The sequence below is a fragment of the Vanessa cardui genome, chromosome 3, assembly GCF_905220365.1.
Source record: "Vanessa cardui chromosome 3, ilVanCard2.1, whole genome shotgun sequence".
NCBI classification, from domain to species: Eukaryota; Metazoa; Arthropoda; class Insecta; order Lepidoptera; family Nymphalidae; genus Vanessa; species Vanessa cardui.
Window position 1 is genome coordinate 4,397,744 of NC_061125.1, and position 11,573 is coordinate 4,409,316.

At 34.2% G+C, this 11,573-nt stretch overlaps 3 protein-coding genes across 3 annotated transcripts in view; 2 read left to right on the forward strand and 1 right to left on the reverse strand.

Annotated features, from left to right (window-relative positions):
* LOC124543283 overlaps positions 1 to 11,366 on the forward strand; it is a 41,369-nt gene extending 30,003 nt beyond the window's left edge. The window contains exons 3-4 of the mRNA XM_047121447.1: positions 10,810 to 10,955; positions 11,196 to 11,366. Coding sequence (XP_046977403.1) covers positions 10,810 to 10,955; positions 11,196 to 11,341 — 292 coding nt within the window. The 3' untranslated portion in view covers positions 11,342 to 11,366. The remainder of the gene's footprint in view (positions 1 to 10,809; positions 10,956 to 11,195) is intronic.
* On the forward strand, positions 3,062 to 7,648 carry LOC124543255. Its single transcript, XM_047121414.1, has 3 exons — positions 3,062 to 3,506; positions 5,677 to 5,820; positions 6,742 to 7,648. The coding sequence occupies exons 1-3, from the start codon at positions 3,276 to 3,278 to the stop codon at positions 7,633 to 7,635; spliced, it is 1,269 nt and encodes a 422-aa protein (XP_046977370.1). The 5' UTR covers positions 3,062 to 3,275; the 3' UTR covers positions 7,636 to 7,648.
* On the reverse strand, positions 5,791 to 8,177 carry LOC124543262 (putative nuclease HARBI1). Its single transcript, XM_047121425.1, has 2 exons — positions 7,731 to 8,177; positions 5,791 to 6,689 (listed from the first exon to the last, which is right to left on the reverse strand). The coding sequence occupies exons 1-2, from the start codon at positions 8,160 to 8,162 to the stop codon at positions 5,859 to 5,861; spliced, it is 1,263 nt and encodes a 420-aa protein (XP_046977381.1). The 5' UTR covers positions 8,163 to 8,177; the 3' UTR covers positions 5,791 to 5,858.
* Positions 11,367 to 11,573: the final 207 nt, after the last annotated feature.

An 11,573-nucleotide genomic window follows, 5' to 3' on the forward strand; every position in this document is an offset into this window, starting at 1 on the left:
TATTAGTAATTAAGTTTGGCTTATCAATACACAAATGCAGAATACTTGGACATGGTTCGAGCGTATGCGCGTGCAATAGAGTATGTCAACAGAGAGGAGTTGAAATTAAAAATCACTAGTGCTTTCGAAACTATTAAAAGTGACCCATTCGTATTAAATCACATGTATCACATATCACGTGTATCACACGAGAAGGAGCTCAATTTGAACATTTGTTAAGGTTAGTGTAGGTATGTAGGTAAATAGGTAGTTTAATGATTGACAATTGTTGTAAATAAGTATGATTTCATTTTTAAATACGCCGGAAATACCAAGATAGGTAAATAGTTCATATTATTTTTTGTGTCAAGTTCACACCATTTACCTAGTGAATAAATTGGTTGCGAATGAAATATCTTGGTAATTTTGCCTGTCCTAAGCCAGGATTAAAGTATGAAGGGAATTGGATCATTTTTGTTTATCTAAGGTAGCCTGCTACCCTGTTAACACGCGGCGGCGCGCGGCGTTTGGATGTAGGTAAACTAACGCGCGATAACTAAATGTACCTACCTACATAACTGTTTTGTGTCGATAACGCAGCTAGGGTGTTCACACGATGCGTAATTAATTACAGCTCGCGCGATAAGAGTTTGTCTTTGACCGTTATTGCGCAGAAATCCGATTTTGGGTATCAACGGGCAATTAGCGGGGTGCGGGGCGGGTGTGTAGGCGCACGCGGTGCTCTGATTGGCGCTCCAGTCGTTCCCTGCCTCTCGCATCGGTATGTTGTACCGCGCACTCCTGTTGCACAATCACGTTCACAAGTGAATTGCTATTTGCGTTAATTGTTTATTGTTGTCGATTGTTATTTTTTGTTGAGTTTGTTTGTTTAAGTTTGTCAGTTAAGTTTTTTTTTGTTAAATATTAAAAATTGATTTGAAAATGCGTAAAAAAAACATTGTTTTAAAAAGGCAAGCACGGAAAATGATATATGACGTGAATTGCTTTTTAAAGAAAGAAGCTGACGAATGTATCGATTTATTGAAGCAAATTCGAAGTCAGATTGAGGAAGTTGCTGCTTTACTCAGTCAGTCGGAGAATAAACAAATTATACAGACTGTGCAGGTAATGAAAACGGAAACTGTTACTAAATTAAATTCTGTAGTCAGTAAATTAGCTCAAATTCAAAAACGGACATCGGAGGCCACTAAGACTTCAATTGGCACTGTAAAAAATATCGCAAATCAAGCCAAGAGTTCCGATTTGCTAATTACTTTCAGAACACCTGGAAAAAAACGTCCCAGAGCTAAACCAGTTACCAATATTGATAATTTTAACCAAGGTGTTATAAAAAGATGTATACACAATTTTCATAAGACGAATAATGAACTTCCCACCATTGGGAAACTAAAAAAGAAACTTGAGGAAGATATAAACTTTAAAGGGTCAGAAACAAGTCTTCGTGTAATTGTAAAGGAGTTAGGATTTCGCTGGAAAAAAACCGAAAACAACCGTAAATTACTAATAGAAACAACGAATATCCGATTACAACGTATTGAATATTTAAGAAAATAAAAAAATATCGACAAGAAGGAAGACCCATTGTTTACACAGATGAATCATACGTAGATTCGTCGCACTCAACAACCAAAGCCTGGAGCGATGTCCCTACGGAAGGACTAAAAAAACCCATTTCTCAAGGACAACGAGTCGTGATAGTCCACGCAGGATCTGAAGCTGGGTTTATACCAAATGCTTTATTACCTTTTAAAGCCGGCACCAAAACAGGGGACTATCATGACAACATGAATTACGACAATTATGAAAAATGGCTTAGGACACAATTAATTCCCAACCTACCACCCAATTCTGTAGTGGTTGTCGACAACGCCTCATACCACAATAAACAATGGGATTTAGCACCGTCCTCCAATACCAAAAAAGCCGATATGCAGAATTGGCTAACTGATAAAGACATAGACTATGATTCAACAATGCTCAAGCCACAATTGTACAGCTTGATAAAAGCTAATAAAGAAAGATTTAAAACTTTTTCAATAGATCAAATTTTAGCAGAAGCAAACCATAGCATATTAAGATTACCGCCTTACCATCCAGACCTCAACCCTATAGAAATGGCATGGGCTACTATTAAACAATATGTAGCTAGCAAAAATGTTAAATGGAATTTACAAGATTGTACCAAACTTATCACAGAAAAAGTATCCTTAATGGGTGCCCAGGAATGGGAAAAAATATGTAAAAAGGTAAAAGATATAGAAGAAGAGTACGCCAAGAGTGACCATGTAGTTGATTTACTTACCGAGCAATTTATAATTCGCGTCGATGATAGTTCCGAAGACGATGATTCTGATGATGGTTATGAAGACGATGATAATGATGACAAATGCGACCGAGGAAGCCCTGAACCCGGACCCTCAACAAGCAAAAGACGTTGCACAATTTCATGTCGCCGCAGCACCACTGGACCATGCGGTGATTTCATAGAAGGCGTTAAACCTTTAACTGATTCAGAATCTGAATAGCACTGCTGCTAAAGACTTTTTTTAATGTTACCTTTTTTTAAATACATTTTGGTGTAGTTTCGACCCTTTTGGGGTTGCAGATTATCCAGGGACACACTGTATTTAATAATTACTTTAAGTTTTCTTTTGTTTGTATGTAACAATTTTATATGTATCTTAGAATAAATAATTTTATTAAAAAACAATTATTTAGAATTTTCATCGCTGTCTCTGTAAACTTTAAAAGGTAATAAACATTTTATATACGTAAAATAAATATCAATAGTTTTAATAAATGAATTAAAAAAATTATCTATTTCGTATTATTTTCTAGCATTATTCCCACTGTATGATAAAATAAAATATCGCGATGAAAGTTATAAAAAAGGAAAAGTATTGTGTGCGTGACAGTACCCATGCGCAGTAATCCCCTCCACCTGAAGGTCAAAGCCAAACTCTCGCCGCGCGACCTATACATAAAAGGCCCTACTCACGATTCAATTTCAGCAACAATCTGTTGACACAATCTGCAGTGATCCGACAGATTGTGTCGTCAATAGTAATGTTGAGGGCACGTTTGGGGCGTAGCCCAACATGTTGCGAATTGTATCGGCGCGGAAGCAACTAGACTAATTGTCTCAGCAGATTGTGTGTGCGTTGAAACGTGAGTATTGCGATTGCTCCACTCTCGGCTCAATCGCGGTCGAGCGTTGTGGCGGATTGCACGTTTCTTTCGCTTCCGGGTCGCCATCTCCACCTAGCACGTGCAACATGACGACTAATAAAGAAAAAACTGTGTGGACACAGATTTTCGAAATATATAAGGAAATGCCTCATTTATGGGACAAAAAAAATAAAAACTATATGAACAAAGAGATGAGAAATGACTCATTCAGAATTCTTTTAGAAATATATAAAGATCTCGACAAGGAAGCTACAGTTGAAGTTCTCAAAAATCTTATATCCAATAAGAGAACCTCTTTTTACAGAGAATTAAAAAAAGTAAGTACCTACATCAAATTAGATTGTTTTTGTATTTTTTTTTATTTTGTGGGCCGAGGCACACATACGTAAGTCCATCAATGCCTAGTTGCGGCCAAGGCTTGTATAGTACTTTTCTCAAACAATGCGCGGAAATGTAACTAAATAGTACAATTCAGAACTTTTATTTGAAAAAGTACAAATTAAAACGATTTTTTATAAGTTTTTTTTTTCTTTAATATTATGAAGTTGACAAACAATTAATAAAAATAGTTTATACGCGCCAAAGTATTTTTTTTACTAAACAGATTTCTTTATGCAAGACAGTTCGAAATTAATTAATTAATTAAGGGGACTACATGAGCTAAATGCAAGTTTTAAAATGCCAAAAAGTATATAATCCAATGCAATAAACCAAATGAAAAAAATATATGTTAATCTTCAGGATAGATGCTAGTTATTAATTGTGTTGAAAACATGATGTAATTAATTTGGTACGATAGAAAAAAATCGCAAAGTTACCTCTAAAAAAGTCATTTTTTGTTTTTTAACTACACTTATATACCTTCAATAATTTTGGTCTTTTGTCAGATTATTCTACAAACAATATACTAAAAATTTACTATCTTAATTATTTAGTAAAATCAATAGATTTTATTTAAATCAGATTTTCTTATTTTCGACCAAAATGCGTAAGCATGTGTGCGTGAGCGCCTCGTACAGACACTGCCGGCCGAGGCCTGTTGCTATACAGACGTGTCGCTCTTTTCACCGCATCGTTGCGAATAAAATCTCGTAGATTTAATTTTTGTGTAATTTTAATTTGTAAATTAATTGTCGAATATTATTCTTTTATGTAAATAAATATATTAAGTTAAAATAGTCTAGTTGTAGTTAGCCATTTATTTTTTTGTTAAGTTGTTTTTTATAAAGTTTAATTTTGTAAACATGGGAAATAAAGTACAATCTGTGAAGAAAACTAAAAAACGTTCATATAAATTAAAAAGCCGAACATATGAAAGATAATTTGTTGATAATATGTTTGAGGAAAAGGTAAGAGTATTTAATTAGTAAACATATAAAACAATTTTATTTAATAAATCGCTTAACAAACTTACAAAATTTAAAAATAGGTACGATTTAATATTTAGTATTACAACTAATTGAATTGATACAGTAAAAATTAAAGAAAAAAATGTTTAAATTAACTTTTTTTTGTACATAAAATAATAATAATTTAAGTTTAATTAATTCAGTTTAATTTTATCATAATTTTTTAAATGACACAAAGAAATTAAAATAATTCTGTTGTCCTGTCTATTTTTATGAAATCTATGATTGATAGAATTGATAGAATTGACTTCGCTTCGCTTTCGCTCGGCGCGGCGCGCGGCGGTTCGGCGCCATCTATTGGAATATTCAGGCGTAACCTCGCCGCCTCGCTAAGCGTAGTGCGCGGGGGGGCATGCCGTTTTTGTCGTTAGTGTAAGTACTAAGTGTGTGCGCGTGATTCTCAAGGGCAATTAGCTCCTGTAGTCCCCTTAAATATTAAAATATAATACTAATGTATAAATAATAACACGACAGATGTGATTTTACATAGTAATTTATTTGGCCGCTAAACACGACAGATATGGATTTTCATACATACATTGATGGCCGCTGCTCGGCCAGTACAGCAAGTTCGATTTATCTCGAAGAAGGTTGGCAAAATAATGCTCACATTTCCATGCATGTTTGAGAAAAGTGTTTTTAGTCAAAGTTTTTAGTAATACAGGAAAACAGGAAAATATGTCATTTAGGTAGGTATTCGGACGGGGACTTAGTAATGAAAAAGTGTACTTACTTATAAAGGTAATATTATATTTTATGCATTTTATCGTTTTTTCACATTTATTAAGATTTATTAAGATTATTAAGTACATTAATTGTTTTTAGTATGGAAGCGCTGTCAAATTAATTTTCAAATTAATAATTTACGTGTTTATAGGACAATTTTATACCTTAAAAGATTAATAAAACATATTTTATAATAAAATATGTACACATATACATACATACACACTATGTAGTTAAAGAATAATCACAAACGTCAAATCCGACTTCTTATTTTTTGACTACTTTAGATACATATAAATAAAACCACTTTTAACAAATCAAAGAATTTATTGTGTGATTAATATTTTTTCAGGTCAAGACTGGAACCCAAACTGGAAGTGGGACTGAAGATTTATATATACCTACATTATGGTATTTCGATCTTTTAATGTTTTTAGAGGATACTTGTGAAGCCTCGCGAAGTTCTGTAGACACCTTGGTAGACACTATTGATGAGGTAGGTATTATTATCTAAATACCTAATAATTAAACATTTTAATTTGTATCCAAAGGTATTACATTAATCATTTCATTTTGGAAAGAAACACTTCCTTCGTGGTTAAAAAAATGAGCAAATGTATTTCGGACATTATTTCCTTCCACATTTCGCTGTCTCTCGTTACATTTTTCTAACGATACTAATGCTGGTGTTTCTTGCCGCCAAGCTCCGCGACTAAATAAAGTTTTTGAGATACTTTCACGATCAATAAATTTGTTATGGACATAGCGTGAACGTTTTTTCCTCAAATAATTATGTAATGAGCAACATGCGAGCACTATGGCATCCACGTTTTCAACATCTACAGAAATATTTCGACGAAAAATCCTAAATCGTGCCGCCAATATGCCAAATGCATTTTCTACTACCCTTCTAGCCCTAGAAAGTCTATAATTGAAAATTCTTTGATCATGATTTATGCCTTTGAAAGGATATGGTTTCATTATATTTCTATTTATAGCAAAGGCACTGTCTCCAACAAACACATATGGTGCAGATGTTGTTGTACCTGGTAAATTTGAAGGAGGTGGTAAATTCAGTTCACCAGACATCAGTTTTGTATACAAATTTGTTGTTTTGAGCACACCACCATCAGAAACACTTCCATTTGTACCAGTATTAACGTATATGAATTCATAGTTAGCATTTACTACTCCTAATAAGACCACACTGAAAAATTTTTTGTAGTTGTGAAATTCCGACCCACTTCCTGAGGGTTTTTCAATAGCAATGTGCTTCCCATCGATTGCGCCCACGCAGTGTGGAAAATGCCATTTTTTCTCAAACTCTTCTGCTGTGTTTCTCCATTCATTTTCGGTTGCAGGCATCTGAAAACAAAATTGTAATTAGAATAATTTAAACATATGGATTTTGTTACAGAGTTCCCGGCCAGATGATGCAAGTACAAGACAAGAAGAAACACAAAGTCAACCAAAGAAAAAGAATAGAAAGTCATCATTAAATACAAAACAAAATGAATTGCTTGACACTGCGAACCAGCTTCTTAACCAAAAAGATGATAAATGGGATATAATAGGAAAGTCAATAGCAATACAAATGAAAGACATTGATGATGATCAATTAACTGTAGTAAATAAAATAATTTCAGACGCCATTTTCTACGCAAAACACAAAAAATTGAGTATGAATTCTCATATAGTTTTAGGGACCGAAGATCTCACTAAAACCTCCCACTCCCCACTCCTCCAAAGATCTTTTACCCAAAGATTTCCACGATATTCACCCCAATATACTTATTTATCATCCCCACAGTCCGAAACAATGTCTGATTTGGAATCACCGCCTTTGTATACAGTCTTGTCTCCTCCACCCCCTACACAGACACACCAGCCCTTACCTCAAATGTTATCTACTCCATCCCACGCACAATCCCGTCAGTCAGTGCCTCAAGCGTCGCCATCACCTGATTACACTGTCTTGTCTCCTCCACCCAACACACAGTCACATCAGCCATTGCCTCAAACGTCGCCGTCTCCTCAATACATAGTTTTATCTACTCCATCCCACATACAGTCACATCAGCCATTGCCACAAATGTCGCCATCTCCTCAGTACACAGTTTTGGCTCACTCACCTCACACACAGTTACGACATCATTCAGAACCTCAAACCCAAACAGAATCCTCTGATCTAAACTGTTCGTTGCCGTCAGCAGATTTTCCTAACGTCAGTTTTTCAAATGATCAAACTGTGATTTGCAAAGGAAATGGTACCGATATGAAAGATTTCATTATTTTCAATCGTAAAAAATAAAGGTAACAGTAAAAATTAATATAACTTAATTATTGTAACTTTCTGACATTCAATAAATACTTAATTAAATCCTTATAATTTTTATTTGTACTTACCTTAATGTAATGTCGTAAACATCTGTAAATCGCCCAGCACGTCTCAGGAATAATTTTTGATAAAATTTGTGGCGATATTATGGAAGAAAATTTTAAATCTTCGTAGGTTTGCCCAGTAGCTAAAACTCTCAAGGTTACAACCAACCGTTCTTTTGGAGTTATGCTTTCGCGCATCACTGTATCTTGTTTTTTGATTAACGGAGTTACCATTCTGAGCAATTCTTCAAAACTGTCTGAACCCATTCTTAAAAAATTTGAAAAATCTTCTGGTTCCAAATAATACATAATCGACATATGCGAGATTTTCTTTCTTAATAACAGCCACTTTCTTACCCAGTATCGTTTTTTACGTCGCTCTCTGGATACACATAACGATGCTACAGTAAGTGCAATACCTGCTTTTTGAAATTTTGTTAGTTTCGGCGGACCCATGTCTAACTATGAACGTGATGTGCACACGTTGTGGCAAGCAATCGCGAAATGAAATTGAATCGAAATGAATGGATCGTGAGTAGAGAACGCTCAATCGCGACTTCAACAAATTGTATCAGCAGATTGTGGGTTGTGTTGAATCGTGAGTAGGGCCTTTAACTTTTGGTTAACTTAGAAGTTTATTAATATTTATGTTATATTAATTTTTATTTTGTCATATATGATCGTCAAATATCACGTCCTCAAGTGTCGATAGTAATTCACCAGTCAACCTGTATGTATGAAGATAGGTCTATATAAATATATGACTTGTATTAACCATTCACATTAAAGTATAACTATAATTAAAATTTTTAGAAAAGTTCTTTGTGGTTATTTTCATTTTACGATTGTTTTCCTTTCATTTCTAAGTTTTCTTTATGGATAGCTGACAAATGAAATTTTGCCTAATATATGTATGTAGGTATATTCGTGTTATAAACAAAAAAGCAAGAGAAGGTATAACAAAGGCGGTCTAGTCGATAGAAAGCCATCTCTTTCAGACAACCTTTGGGCATAGAACTCGACTTAGAAGCAGCGTTCAAGTGTACATAATAAGACGGTATTAATTTAAATAACAATATACCTAAATATTTAGTCAGATCAATAGAAAGGTATCTACTGCAATTCCTAATTTGGAGCACACTTCAATTATCTATTAATAAAACAATAAGGCCAACGATATATTTCAGTAGAATATAAATAGAACAGTTTATTTTATTCGATTACAAATTAATAAAATTTGTCTGCCTTTATATATCGAGTATATAAAATAACCATCATGATAATATTATATGCTTTAAAATAAATAGTGTATGCTCATTACAGTTAACAAATAAACGTCTTAAAATACCTATTAGTAAAAATAATGGAAAACAAACATTGATAATATATGTATGTGTAAGCACCGACTCTCCTATATAACTCACTCAAATAATATGAGAGTGTTGAATGTATATTTATTCGAAATATGATATAGCTGAGTAGCTAAAGCACTTGATTATTGACCTCAGATTGCGGGATCAGTGGGGATGTCCCAATAAAGTCTACAACCTGCGTGTTTCGGTTTAATTCTGTTGCATTAGTGTCAGGCAACTAGTATTTATTTGGCTTAAAATCAGTCTGTAGTAGTATATAATAAGTAGGTACTTTACTTCTGACCGACGCAGATTCCACGGACATTTTTGTCGTACACTAGACAAGCTAACTCAAGAAATGCTATTTGTGTCCGTGAGCACAGCTTCACGCTATATTTCAAAAATCTGATGGGGTATCAATTTACACACGAAAGATGTTGTTTTTTTTATTTTTTTCATTTCCTTAGGTCTATGTTTAGGGCTTAGGCACATAATTTGCAAAAGGGGACTTGAAAAATGGCTCCATTTAAGAGAGAATGGGAAAACAATCCCCCCACGAATGTAGAATACCTGCTAAACTTAAAATGTCGTAATGAACTTAATAAATATAGGACGATTGTTAAAATATAAATTGAATTAAAAAAAAGTATAGTAATCGTTTTAAAGGGTAGATTTAATCACTCACGAGAACGCGTATACGACGTTGTTTCAAAGGACGGTTATTACATAAATGTTTTACGATCCATTCCGGAAAAGTGATTTTTTATTTTATGTCATAAACACATAATATGATAGTTGAAGGATATCAAAGAAAACTTAATATAAGGAATTAAAATATTACGATGAAATATTAACCAGCAGAAACTAAATAGAGTTCAATAAAATTTGACTGACAAAACGAGTAGGTCCAAACTGGATGGTAGGTAATAGCGAAGTCCAGAAAAAGCTGGCTAAACTTGGAGGCCTTTACCCGCACAGGGGTTCCTACAGAATAAGTACACTTTAATAATTATCGACGTATCTAAAAATGATTTATAAAACTACTAACATAACAATAATGATCTAAGAATACATGTTTTCTGGAAGAAATAAAAGGCCTTTTTTTATTTGTGTAGGTATATTCAATCAATTAGCCATTACATCAATTATATTTGTAATATAGATGAGATAATTAGACGTCGGTAATTTTGTTGTATCATGATACATCTTCGACTAAACCATAACTTTATCTTTGTGTTGTTGACTAGGCAAAAGGCTGAACAGTTGAAGTTGTATGTTTATGTGTATGATATGATCGCAAAAAACTCAACTTAATTTGACGGATGCAGATAACAATTACTTTTAAACTATTTACGAAGGTAATATGGCTTTTTCTAATATACCAGTTTCAATAATGTCGTCTTAATCCATCGGTGTAATAAATGGTAAAAGATTTTCTTGTTATTCGGACCCAATCATACCATTGATGCTTACGACTCAATAGTAGGGGAAAACAACCCAGCCAAAGCATTCAAAGCGAGGGTTCGGGGCACAAACTGACAAACTTTTATTCTCACCGAATTTAAATATACTCTATGGACAATAAACATATGGTAGGTATGGTAGGGAAGCAAATTATTTCAAAAAGACATGTTATTTTTTCTTACAACTGGCGACCCCATAAAACGTGAATGATGCCACAGATCAACTAGTGACACATAAAAAAAACAAACATCCATTTTTATAATGCATTGTATTTCATAATATCTTAGGGCGTACCAGACGGGTATGGCGTGTATGGATGCATGGATCAAGCGGTGTCTGCCAACTGACGGCCAGAAATTGGTACAGCAACAAATCGGCGGCGCACGAGCACTAATGCGATTCTTATGTACCAATGAAACTGCGTTACGGAGAGGTAAGATTTCTATAAATGTATAAAATGGTGATTCTTCTTGGTGATTGGTACCACACATCAGATATTCTTTTAGTCCCCAAGGTTGGCGTTGCATTGGTAATGTGGCATGTCATGACATGACATATAGTCTCATTGGATTCCACCGCAAATGCTCCACTAACCTTGGGAACTAAGAAATAATGTCACGTACCTGGTTTACTACGTTACTTATAAGGCATGTTTTTGAAATTTTCTGTACAGATTTCCTAAAGGAGCCAACGTGTTGGGCATTAGTGTCACCGGACTGGTCTCGCTGCGTTGATGAGCTGCAGCTCGCTGTCCGCGACATCTCTGAGCGCTCTCACCACATAGTCTACTTCAACAAGAACACGGATCTGTGCTGGTAACTCGTCAAATACTTCAAAAACTACATTCAGATCCTTCTTTTACGAATTGCGGCGACAGTGATAAGATTAATAAAATGAATTAAAAAAAAAACAAATTAAAATATAAAACGTTCTACATTTACTTTGCTCTATGCAAACTTCATAAGAATTAAAATTTCTTATTCATAATGTATATACTTAATATTATTATATCACAATTCCCAGACGGCACGTCTATGTAACCTATTTAACA